The sequence below is a fragment of the Mus pahari genome, chromosome 11 (assembly GCF_900095145.1).
Source record: "Mus pahari chromosome 11, PAHARI_EIJ_v1.1, whole genome shotgun sequence".
NCBI classification, from domain to species: Eukaryota; Metazoa; Chordata; class Mammalia; order Rodentia; family Muridae; genus Mus; species Mus pahari.
Genome location: NC_034600.1, coordinates 37645328 through 37658702, shown reverse-complemented (window position 1 = coordinate 37658702; position 13375 = coordinate 37645328). Strand labels below are relative to the sequence as shown.

At 43.6% G+C, this 13375-nt stretch overlaps 1 protein-coding gene across 1 annotated transcript in view; it reads right to left on the bottom strand.

Annotated features, from left to right (window-relative positions):
* The window catches only part of LOC110328870 (tubulin alpha chain), a 27538-nt gene extending 19638 nt beyond the window's left edge, over window positions 1-7900 (bottom strand). The window contains exon 1 of the mRNA XM_021208368.1: window positions 7779-7900. Coding sequence (XP_021064027.1) covers window positions 7779-7900 — 122 coding nt within the window. The remainder of the gene's footprint in view (window positions 1-7778) is intronic.
* Window positions 7901-13375: the final 5475 nt, after the last annotated feature.

Sequence of the window (13375 nt, the reverse complement as noted above, 5' to 3'; positions counted from 1 at the left end):
GAGGAGAATAGCTTAAAGAGGGCTCTGAGCCCTACACACTACGATCATGATCTGCGTATACTGAGGAGAATAGCTTAAAGAGGGCTCTGAGATCCCAAATCAGAGACAGTTCAATATTCTTAAGTAAGGCCCGTAATGACGCTGGTTACCCTCCGCAGGGCATGGGGCGGTCCCCACTACAGGGGAAACTAAGTTAGAGGAGCTCTGACTCCTTTACTCCTCATTCCCTGTATTTATGGCCCTCCAGACAAGCTAGGGCTATTTATTCCACCACCGCCCCCCCAAAGAAGTTAGAATGCTACAGTGACGGACCATAGTTGGCTAGGGAAGGTCACCCTTTCTTAAAAGCTACCGCAGCTGTCAACGTTGGCAACTCTACACTGTGGCGCCTAACATGATACCCAATGGGCTCTCCCATGGTCCTTTTGCAAGGGAGCAATGCTTTTCTTCTGCACTTTGCAAAGGCTGCCACTAAGGTTTTTCTGGATCTAGAATGCCCTCCAGGGAAATCTGTGGCTTGGAAGTGAACTGTGAGGGATTCGAGCAGATAGAACCTTTTAAGTACATTTAGTCGATAATCAATCATTTCTATCTAAAACAACTGTGATTTGGTTGGGGGGAGGGCCCTTACAAAACACTTAATATACTTGTGACAGTGACCTAGAGGCTGCCATTGCTGAGCAGTGCTCACTGTTCAGGCAAGGTGAGAGCCCAGGTCACTTCTTCCCTTCTTGTGTCCCCTTTACTTTGAGTCAGATCCTGCTCAGTCCTGAGCTCAGGCATGTTACTCTCTTAGTGTATCTCCCTCTAATAACTGATGAAGCAAGACTGAGTGGCCCTGCACAAAGCTGAAGACACAGAGGGAAGAATTACTAAGGCTTTTCAAGTCAACTTTTATAGCATCCTCTCCTAGGCACCTAAAAAGGTGTCTAAGCATCTCCAGCCATCCTAAATCTGCAGTCATCTTGGAGGTCAGGGACACCACAGCCTAAAACACAGATCATAAAGAGTTGGCTCTACAGAATGGGAACAACTGCCCTGTGATGGGAATTGGACCTATATCCCAAGAATGAGTCTTCCTAATGGAAGCCAGATTGTCCCCCAAGTGATAAGGGCTTCCCTGGGAACTAACTACCTTTCAGAAACAGGCCTAAGATAACAATCAACAAGACCACAGCCGGGCAGTGGTGCCCCAGGCCTTTAATCCCAGCACTTGGGAGGCAGAGGCAGGCAGAATTCTGAGTTTGAGGCCAGCCTGGTCTACAGAGTGAGTTCCAGAACAGCTGGGACTATACAGAGAAACCCTGTCTTGAAAAACCAAAAGTCAAAAACCAAAAATGAAAGAACAAAAACAAGACCACAGTTTGGCCAAGACTGTTGATAATACACCACTAACCCTGGCCCCTGCCTAGTCTCCCTCACAGATCCTTAAGCAAAGGGACTATGACAGTTTCCTCAGGGTGAGCTGAGACACTTGGTCTTCATCTTCCCTGCGAGGCCACGTTAATGAAGATCTTTTCTTTCCTTTTCCCTATTTAGGTTGCTTTTGTGAAGTAGCTGGACCTGACCCGTTAGAGCCTTCACAACCTTGAGCCCGAGTTACATTCCAGTTACCCACACAGCTGGTAGTGAAACACCATAAAACTTCCTATCAAAGTCTCAAACATTCCTAAGCAAACTTATTGTTCCCTTACTACTTCTATTTATTATTTTACATGAATTGTGGGTGGTGTGGATACTTTAATAATTTAACTTTGATGTAAAAAAAAAAAATTCAGATGGACCTGTGACTAAATTTGGCAAAGGATTAACACCGCCCCTAAATGGGTGCAATATGTAAAAGGTTTTTGTGTCCCTTTTAGAAAAAACAATAAAAGTATCTTCATACCTAAGAAGGACATTTGAAACTTTTTGGAGAAGATATAGTGAGTATTTTTTATTATTGAACTCTATCAAGAGTTCAAATTTCATCTCAAAGAGCATCTACAGACTAACTGCAAGGATAATGAAGATATCATGTGTGTGTGCATGTGCACGTGCAAGCGCACGCACATGCGTGTGCGTGTATGTGTGTGTATGTGCGTGCATGTGTGTGCGTGCGTGCATGTGTGTGTGCGTGTGTGCGCGTGTATGTGTGTGTGCATGTGTATGTGCGTGCGTGCGTGTGTGTGCGCGTGTATGTGTGTGTGCGTGTGTGTGGGTGTGTGTACGCGTGTGTGTGTGCGTGCGTGCATGCGTGCATGTGTGTGTGCGCGTGTGTGCGCGCGTGTATGTGTGTGCGTGTGTGTGCATGTGTGTGCACGTGCATGCGTGCGTGTGTGTGCGTGCGTGTGCATGTGTCTGCGCGCATGTGCGCGTGTGTGTGTGCGTGTGTGAGTGCGTGCATGTGTGCGTGCGTGTGTGTATACAAATACATAATTTTTATATATTCACTTAGTCATTTGTTTGTTTGCTTGTTTTTTAGCTCTGCACAAACATTTCTAAGCTAGAAAAGGCTGCATTTCCCCTTTTACAGATCTTGCCAATAGAAGATGCTAGAGAGGGATCAGGGACTTGTTTCTTCTGTTTACCTGCTCCATCCATGATCCTTCATCCCTGGCAGCAGAAGCTAGTTCTACCAGCAGTCACCCCTCTTTAGTGTCTTCCCACATGGCCAGCCTCATCACATACCACCTAGCAGTACCAGCCATTGGCAGCCGGAGCCACCACCTGAACCTCTGACCCCTGCTCCCTACTGTCCCCACCTCAGAGCTTCTGAGATGCCAGTGCTAGCCAGGCAGCTTTGCCTTCAATGACTTGATATAAACAGCAGCTAGGGGAGTCCCCTACCTCTGACATATAGGTCCCAACTCCACGAGGCCTTGCTCAAAGTATCTAGGTTCTTAGAACCACAGTCAGAGCCCTTCCTGTAGTCATTGCCTGTGAACTGATTGATCCTCCCTTTCATTCATGGTTTTTACTAATTAATCGATTACTTAAATTTTCTCCATCAGTACAGCTAGTGTGGCTTCTATCTATTAGATTGCTTCTTGGGTGTAATAGCTGTCTGTCTTGGAGAGTAAAAGAAGTCAAAGAGGGAAGATTTCATCAGCATAAGGATTATTTAATAACCAAATAACTTCAGGCATCACTGGGTTAAGCAAAGTTAAGGAAGGTTTCTGGGAAGGGCTTCCTAGAGCCTGTGCCAATGCTGCTGTGCTTTGAGGGTTTATAAGCCAAGGGCATCATTCAAATTAATTGAGCATCATGCTTAGTGTGAAATGTGTCATGAGATTAATATTCCACAGAACGCATGTTCGCAAATGCTGGATTCAAACAACAGGCCCTTAACCTCTCAAGAAAATTTACCCAGGCAGCACCTTGCAGAGTTTAAGGCACTTACTTTAAAACAGAAAAACAAAAACCTGATTGGTGCTCTACACATTTCTTCCATGCTAGCTCCTTCTCCTCCTGAGACATAAAACACACACACACACACACACACACACACACACACAAGAGACTATTTTTAAAAAGAAAGCACTAACATTGTAGTAAGGATCCCAGATAGACACCTTTTTAAAAAAAAAAAGCATGAGGTATAATGCTACATTCTGGTAACAATTTTAACCTACAGGGTTAAGGAACTTTGTTTCTCTCTATAGCAATGTGTTATTCCTACTTATTGTGAGAATTCTATTCCATCTTCTAATCCTGCTAGCCATAGCATTAATCCTCTAATTTCCTACAACTGTGAGTGCTATAGACTGAGAAAAACCTTACCTTCTTTTCATACCTTAAAGCATATGAACGTTTACATTTTTTTTAACCTCAAGGGCAATTTGAAGCATAAAGAAATGCCAAGTCTGTGTGAGAATGAAGTAGAAAGCAGAAGGAACGTCCTAGTGAACATGGCCACCTCCAGTCCCCTGTTCTTGCTCTCTCTCATCCCCAGGGTCTCCTTCCATGCTTATTCAGGGCCTGCTCATTTTGTAGACACAGCTCAAGTGGGATTTTTACCAGGGAATCTTGTTTAACTGCTGTGATTCATCAGTCTCTTCCTTCCCTGAACTTCTAATTTGGATCTGTTAATAATGCCTTTTGATGATTATGGCAAACTTCAGTATTGTGTGTTCAAGTACACAACAGATAATTTGACTGCAAAGGACACAGTATCCAGTAACCACACTATCATAATTCGGTCTGTAGGGGAATTTGCTTCTAATCTCTGAATTTTCCTATACGTATACACTTAATATATAGTATTCACAGTGATGTAAAAAATTTCATGGGAACTCAAATTTCCCAGACCTTGGTGAGTTTTGAATTCTAGGCAAGCAACTGCTTATTTTAGAACTCAGTGCCTTGCCTGTAATGAACACTCATCAGATGGTAGTTGTTGGTGATGATAATGATCATAGAATCAGAATATTTGAGATTCCATCTGGGATCTCAAGTGGCTTAGATGAAAGGTGTGCTTGCTTAAACAATATCTAAGTTCCGATGCTGAAAAATTAGACTGAGTAGTAAGTAATGTGGAAAGAACACTAATTAGAATTCAGTCATAATGTGGCTCTGTAAAGTCCCTGCTTACTGTGTGACTTTGGGCAAAGAGATTCACGGATCACTTAACGGCAAGGCAATGTCATCATTGTGCACACACCACAGAGTGCTCTTAAATAACAGTGGCTTCAATGTCACTAGGCATTATAAATTTATGCTACAACCTTCTGACATGAAGTCCAGCATTGACCCAAACATTGTTTTGTGGCTCATGAAAGGATCCAACTTTCCCTACAATCAATATCCTTGTTTCTAAAATAAAGATCACTTGGACAAAGTCTATACTCCCAGTACTTGGGAAGTAGAGGCAGAAGGATCAGAAGTTCAAGGACAGGCTCACTACACTTGAATACTTAGTGTGATGGCTGATCATATAAAATCAAGTGCTGGTATTTGATACATAGTAAGTGATCAACAACTGGCAATCAGAGTTGCTATTACTACTGCTGTTACTTAGAATAAGTTTACACTCAGGTATGTAAAATAAGACAGCCATCTACCTAGAGGGAAGGCATTCACCTGCCTAAAACAGAATTTGTTCCTACAGGTTTAAGGATTGCTCCTTACTAAGGCACTCAATTCATCAATCTCCTATCAACATTTACTACTTAATGTGGATGCTGTTTTCAGCTCAGGTAGCTTCATAATAGACTAACTCACTTCCATAGCAATCATTTGCATCTGGGTATCAGAGTACCCCAGATGTATCAATGCAGAAATAAATAAAATGTCCACAAGCTTGGATAACTGCTTGAGAAAAATGGAGGCTAAGTAAATGATCACTAAGGTCATGAAACTACTGCAATGATTGGTCCAGTGAACAACAGTGAGGCTTTAACTACCCAAGTGTATCGCCTAGCAACCACTTGCATGAGTTACTTTTACACCGCTATGAACAATACCTGGCAGAAACAAGGTAAGGAACGAAAGGTTTCTTTGAGCTCATGGTTTAAGGGGACCCAGTCCACTACATTAAAGAAGGCACCGCAGATGAGGCTTTACCAACAGCAACAGGAAGCTTTGGCATCTGTTACCATGTTTGGAGTAATTCTGAAGCAGAGACCTTGGGCTGGAAGCTTAGGCCAAAGCATGGCCAGGCTATAAACCTCAAAGGTTCCCCAGCCCCCAGTAACTCACTTTCTCCAACTACACCTCATGTCTTAAAGATTCTAAAATCTCCCATAACTACATACTAAAGACCAAGTTTTCAAACACATGAGTCTATGGGGGACATTTTACACACATACCATAACATTCTGTCCCTGTCCCCGTAGGCTAGTAGCTATCTTATAATGCAGAATTCATTCAAACTCATGTTGAATCTCCATAGTTTTAACAATCTCAACATATTTCGGAAGACTTTCTTCCCAGAATAGCAGATAAGTTTTGAATTCCACAAAATGCTGTGTGGCATCTGTCTGTTTCACATAGAAGAGAAAGATTAGCAGTGTCGGGGAAAGCCAGTCTGCTACCTATTCTGACTAGCACACCAGAAACTGGTGATTCCTCCTTCTGAATATGGTTGAAATTTTCTCCTGAAATAATATGGGACTTATCTACTAAGTTAGTTTGGTTGATGTTGAGTTGTTGTTGTTGTTGTTGCTGCTGCTGCTGATGATGATGATNNTCCTCCTCCTCCTCCTCCTCCTCCTCCTCTTCTTGGTAAACTTCTGTAGAGAGATGGCTCAGCAGTAAAGGGTACTCATTACCCTTGCTAAATACCTGGTCCCCAGCACCTATATGGCAGCTCAAAACTACCTATATGTCCAGTTCCAGGGGATCTGTTGTTCATATACTACACACAGACACTTTTTACACATATACATTAAAAAGAAAACCAAATACAATTTTAGAGTAAAGGTAAACTGTAGACCTATTTTAAAGAATGCTTTCATTCACTAGAAAGAATGGAAAGGCTGTTCAGCAGTTAAGAGTGCGCATTGGTCTTTAGAGAACTTGGCTTCTGACCTTGGTACCTGTATCAAACAGTTCACAACCCCTTATAAGTCTAGTTGCAGATGATTCTGTGCCCGCTGTGTTCCATCGGACACGTGGGCGCACACACATACATAAATAAAGATGAACAAATCCTTAAACAATTAGCAGTTATAAAGTCAGTGTTGGTGAAAGCAACCAGGTGCATGCAAACAACAGCTAGGATGATTAAACAGGCTTGGGTGGACCTGTATTTGACCTCATTCTCCTACCCATTAATTTTAGAAGTCTCTGCTCTTGAAAAAAAAAAAAAAACTACAGAAGTATGTGCCATTAGAAAGCATCGATATGTCACTTTTTCAGTAATCCCTTCTCAAGTCATCTACAAATTCTTAACTTTCTTAAGACTTAACAAAGTTTCTCGTAGACTTCGAAGTTTGATTTAAATACACTCCACGCCCTCCTAATTTGCCTGGCCTCTCCCTCTGACTCTGCCATATAAATTCAGCCTTCCCTCCCCCATTTTATTTTGGCTGCATCTCTTTATCAGGAAACTTAGGGCGACTGCTCCTACTTTACCTAGAAGATTACCAAGCGATGGTTTCAAACTGGAGTTAATAACCTGACATGTTTTTTTAATTTATGAGCATGTGGCGTCTGATGAGATGTGATCAAGCTTTATGATCTATGTCTGCGTTTGCAAGTGTATTGACACAGAGTTTGCGTATTTGGTTTCCTAAAATGGATTTAATATGGACAGATTAGCCGGCCGTTTATGAAGGCTATGCCAAGCAACTACCCAATGGTTACAGAGTCCCTCCTAATCCCTCCAAGATCCCCTCAATATTAAGGCTGAGTCAAGGCTGTGCGTGCCCACCACCAGAATAATAACAGCAACAATTCTTCATATTTGTATAATGCTTAATATTTTTCCAAAGCACTGTTGTTAAATGTCATGCCCTCCCCATCCGCGTGCGATGATAGGAAACTGAGAAGAATTTCATTTTCCTCATTAAAATAAAGCAAGAAAATGTTAATGCCAGAGGAAACAGAGCTTCCAGACCACGGTCCACATTCATTAGCAGAATACTGCTAAAAATCGCTGAGCTGCAGGTTGCACCAGGCACCGTGGACAGTTGAATCTGTCTAGCTACCTCTCCTCAGTTTCTCCAGAGAGCATGGCTGCTCTTCTCTTTAGCTCTCCTCCACCGATACAGTAGTCACCTGTCAGGGGCAGAGTGTGAGAAGTGGCTTGCCGCTGTATCTCCTCAGCGGGCCCTGCCTGTTCTGATCAGTGTTACCTGTCAAAGCCCTCTTCACTGCCCTCCAGATTGGAAGTTCCCACCTCTGATTCAGCTGTTCTCGACACAATCATCCCAGAAGTGCAAGACATGCCCTTCCCAGCCAGCACGGGCACAACCATGACTTCTCACCTGCTAAGTGGCTCTGGGACAACCCCAAGTCCTCCAGATCTCACGTACCGAATTCCCTTCAATCACAGCTTTGCTGAGGTCCCTGCCAACCTGTGAAAGCAGTCACAACAGGCTCTACTGGCATGTGCCCAAAGCATTCTTCTGGTTCTCATATCTGGATCTCACTCTGTGGGTGCGACCTCTATCCGGCTCCAGGGACTGAAAGTGAATCTGGGTATTGGTGTTCTTGGCCTTGCTATCCCCAGTCAAAGTGTCCTCAAGCTGTGCCACGTCTTCAAAACCTTGTGTCTTGTTTCAAGACAGCTCCCCACTATTAGCACCTTATGGAATCTCTGGGACTGTGTGGACTCCTGCTTTTCCTCAACAGCTACATGAGTGTACCTAGAAAAGTTTATGGGTGGCTGATCACTAGCATATGTACTGCTATATAATATCACTACCCATATTTCCAACAGATCTGGTCACTGATACTAGTACCCGGATCCTCCTCTCAGCCTTCTCTGTGCTCTGAAATTGGGCACGGCATGAGTTTGTCCCATAAACAGAAAGTAGAAGTAATGTGGATGCATCCAGGGGACACTCTCAGTGCCAGAGGGCAATTCATCACACCCCCAAACCCATGTCTGCAACGATGCTGAACATATATGTTGAGACAAAGCCTCCATCAGACTGGCCTTGGATTACTATGAGGAAACAAGGACTTGACCAACTACCAGAGGACACATAGTATGAATAGGAAACAAAGACATACTTTTTGTCCTTGGAGTTGTTTGTTATTGTGGCATAGCCCAGCCTAACCTGACTAGTCCTTGAACTGAGGGAAAACCAGACCATGGAAACTTAGTCAAGTGGGTGGGCAATGCAGGTATTGATCTGACAACTTGTTAAAAAGAAAATATAAGCCAAGTTTGACCAGGTAAGACAAGGGACAGACACTGCTGCCCCTACTGTCACATGGCCAAAATGATTGGAGAGGGCCGTGGCTTGCCAAGATAATCCCACTCCTTGAAAGACTTATTTTGGAGAGGGTGCACATTACACATTTTCTTTGCTACATTTTCAGAAACAAAGGAAAAGGAAAAGGGATCCTGCCAAGCAGCGTTTATATTTAGCATGCACCATATGCACATGTGCGGTGCAGAGTACAAAGACATGTGTGGTCCCGCCAGATTGAAACCAGCAGGATAGAGAGCAGGAGATGCAACGCTCAAGTGTGAGACTCGCCGGAGCATAAACGGAGGCATTTCTGAGAACAGAATGGCTCTTTGTGTCTTGACTTCACAAGATCCTTCCGTAACTACTTCAGAATAGTCCAACAGAGCCTAATCCTTACCGGCAAGGCCATGTGTGAGAGACGGCCTCTGATGGCTTTGAAGTGGACGGCAATTATATAGGGTCCAGTAGCTTCTTGTTAATCCACTTTGCTACATCCTCCATTATGGGGAGCTCTCTTCTGAACCAGAAGCTTTCTCCTTGGAGTCACAGAGGGGAGGGAAAGATTGGGGACACGGGGGGGGGGGAGGGAAGACGATGCCTCCCTACATCAAAGCCAGTCTTAGGGCAACCATGCAATCACACTCTTGATTATGAAGGGAGTGTGAGAATGAGGTGCTGGGACCCTGCAGATTGAAATGGATCTTGTCAACCACAAGTAAAGGGAGAGAAACAAGTACACGGCTAGTTATCTGACCGCAGGGCGGTGTGGGTAATATCTACCCAGCTGGCCGCAGGGTGGTGTGGGTAATCTCTGCCTCAGCTGGCCTCAGGGTATTGTGGGTAATCNTGTGGGTAATCTCTGCCTCAGCTGGCCTCAGGGTATTGTGGGTAATCGCTGCCTCAGCTGGCCTCAGGGTAGTGTAACTATCTGATCTTCACTCAGCTGGCTGTCAGATGCCGTGACCACCACTACAAACAGACATCTGAGCATCAGGTATAAAAGACTGTTGCTCACCCAAGTTTTCGTCAAGAGTTTTCTTAAATCCATAACTGGTTTGTTCGTGGCTCTTAATAAGGTTGAGGGATTTAGAGAGTTGACACACCTGGAAGTGTTCTTTTTCCATGTGCTTGGGCAGTGCTGTCTGTAATGGCCCATGTGGGGATAATCCATCTTGTCTATATGATATTAAAGTCATCTTTCCCCCATCATATTTCCTTCAGGAATTGGAGTAGTAGTTCATTCACATTTTGCTTCTCAAATTCTTCAAATTATTGTTATTCCCCTTCCATTCTTTTTCTTTCCAAGTACTCAGAATCAACAGCGGGCATCACCTTAGCATACATACCTGCTACTACCAACACACCCAAGCATGTAGTTGGGGTAATCAAAGGGAATTATTTCCTTCTAGGATCTAGACTTGCTAACAGTGCAAGTTTTAAGCCTCATAGTCATTAGACAGAGGCCGAATCTTACTAAAAGCAAGGCATGCTTCGGGCTTGATGTTTGTGTCCCTTCTCCCTAAAATTCATATTTGAACTCCAAGGGATGGTATCAAAATGTGGTTCATTGAGAGGTGGTTAGATAGGCAGAAGGATCATGAATGGGATCACTGAGCATACAAAAGATCCATGAGTAACTCGTGCATTTCTTTCATCCCGTGAGCACAGGAGAAATGGGTACCCCTCATGTAACAAAAGGAATCCTCAGACACAGCCAATCTGCTGGCACCTTGACTTTGAACTTCCCAACCTCCATAACTATAACAGATGATTTTCTGTTGTTTATTAATCATTCAGTCTAGATATTTTTCATAGATGCACAAGTGGACATTCTGAAACAAAATGGTCTCTATGTGGTGTTTTGGTTTTTGTTTTGTTTTTTTTAAGTTTCAAATACGATAGAAGTATCTACTTCTGTTGCCCGACTTCGAGAATAAATGAAAGAGTTGACCCCATCCCACCTCTGCAGGTCAGAGTTATGCTTACGTACATTTGAGTTGTGCCAATGAAAACTGGGAAAATGAACGTCTCGGGAGAATTTATATATGGGGAAGCAGAGACCGCGGAACATGGTGAAGATCATTCCAGCACATTATAATGGTTGACCCTGGAACTCTCACTTAGAGTCACAGTGGCAGAAAGAACCTAGAGAATTCTACAAATATCTGTACTTTGGACTGAGGGTTTCAAGAAGCTTAAGCAAAGCCCACAGGAAGCATCTTCCTGCTCAGTGTTCAGGTTGCCTGATGGATTCTCCAGCCTCCAGGCAAGGCAGACACTATTCTTTTTCACAGACAGGGATTCCAGTGATAGATATCCAAATGACGCCATTCGAAATGATGGGCAGAGGTGTGTTGAGTACCAGAGAAAGACTCTGTGGAATTGGAGCTTCTAAAGATCTGAACTTTCAGCCCACCTACATTACAGCCTGCAACAGAGTTCACTGTGGGAAATACAGCAGCTTCCTGGGGAATTCAGAGGTACCTGGAGACGGGGGGTATTTCTGCTCCAATCTCTAATGTTTCTGAGCAGCTTTCTGGAAAGTAACCATTCACTGATAGAGGTTTAGCGCCAGCTTGATGTTTCTTTTAATACAGGAATTTTTTTTTTCTCCTCCAGTTTTCATTCTAACTTTGCTAAGAGCGGTTTACTGGTATGACACGTTTGGCTCTAGAAAGCAGAATTAGTTGCAAAGAGCCTTTCCTCCCCACAGGACTTTTCTAGGTGGCTTCCAACCTCAGAGCTGAAACAACACAGGCATCTACTCCATGGTAAAAGATTTCAGGACACATAAAATTTCAATCCCACCTTTATTAAAACGAGCCCTTAGGAGGACCAAAACTCCTGAGAGAGTGGAAACAGGGCTTCAGTGATCCCTAGCACCCGCTGGGGAGACTAAGGTAAGAAAACTGAAAGTTAAAAGCTAGCCTGGGCTACATTATTTGAGACTCTGTTTAGGATGGAAAAGTACCACTCATAAGGCTTTCTACTCTCTTGGCAATGCCTAACACTTTACAGATTCATTCGCATGACCTTAGACCTGGTCCCGTGTAAAACACAAGAAAACGCAGGTGCCAGGGACCACTGACTTCCTACTCAACCCATCCTTCATACTCACAAAACACTGATAAGTTTGAGGAGGCTCTGAGACTAACAGCTAAAACAGTTGACTAGGGAAACAAGACCATTTAGTACTTCAAAGGCTTTGAGAAACTCTGTTGAACAGTTAAACAATTAGAAGCAAACAGCAAACAGACTTTCTCCAGAGTTTTAGGGATTAGGCAAAGGTTTTTGTTTTTTTTTTTCTTTGACAAAAAGCTACACCAGGAAAAAAAATAATTCACATTTTATTAAGAGTTTCCTAGCACAGAACGTAGCATTCAAGGGGTGGTTCTCTCCAGGACCCACCCCTTACTGAGGAGCTCGTGGCCATTGATAGCCACTAGGGAGCGACAATCATTTATTGAGATTATAGCCCAGTGGTAGGTTCTCCTACTCCAATGCATGGCCCCACACCCAAACACATATGGACATCAATAAGTGGACTTAGGGGGTTATCAAAAAGAACCTATTAAGAGAGGAAGGGGTAAAGACATGTAGGGAAGACTAGGGTCACTGAGATCTTTTTTGTTTATTGTACACATGTAAGAAATTCTCAAGGATAAAGAAGAATTGAAAACACATAAAAACTAAGAGCTTCTGTTCATCAAAAAGCATCATTAAGAACATGGTATCACAGGCAACCATTGAATTGATCACGGGGTCCCCAGTAGAGGAATTAGAGAAAGGACTGAAGCAGCTGAAGGGGTTTGCAACTCCATAGGAAGAACAACATCAACCAACCAGAGCTCCCAGGGTCTAAACCACCAACCAAGGAGTACACACGGAGGGACACATAGCTCCAGCTGCATATGTAGCAGAGGATGGGCTTGTCAGGCATCAGTCGGAGGAGAGGCCCTTGGTCCTATGAAGGCTCGATGCCCTAGTGTACAGGAATGCCAGGGTGGGGAGGTGGGAGTGGGTAGGGAGGTGGGGGAATACCCTCATAGAAGCAGGAGGAGGAAGGATGGGGAAAGGGGTTTCGGGGGGGTGGACCAGGAAAGAGGATAACATTTGAAATGTAAATAAAGAAAATATCCAATAATAACAATAATAATAATAATAATAATAAGAATAAGAACGTGGCATTACTGCTATGTGTAAGCTGCAGTCCTGTGGTCCCAGCTCCTGGGAAGCTGAGGCAGGAGGATCACAAATTCAAGGGCAGCCTGGACTAGTTAGTAAGATGATATCTCTATAAACAGATGACCAACAAACAATAATACAGTAATACCTTGAAGAACAACAATGTGGAAATGGGCCTGAGATTTAAGCACAATGTAGAGCATTTACCCAGCAGACACTAGCTCCTCAGTAAGGACTGGGTCCTGGGGAGAACCACCCCATGAATGCTATGTTTTGGGCTAGGAAGCACTTAATAAAATGTGAATTATTATGTTTCTATGGTGTAGCCTTTTGTCCGTGTGAGT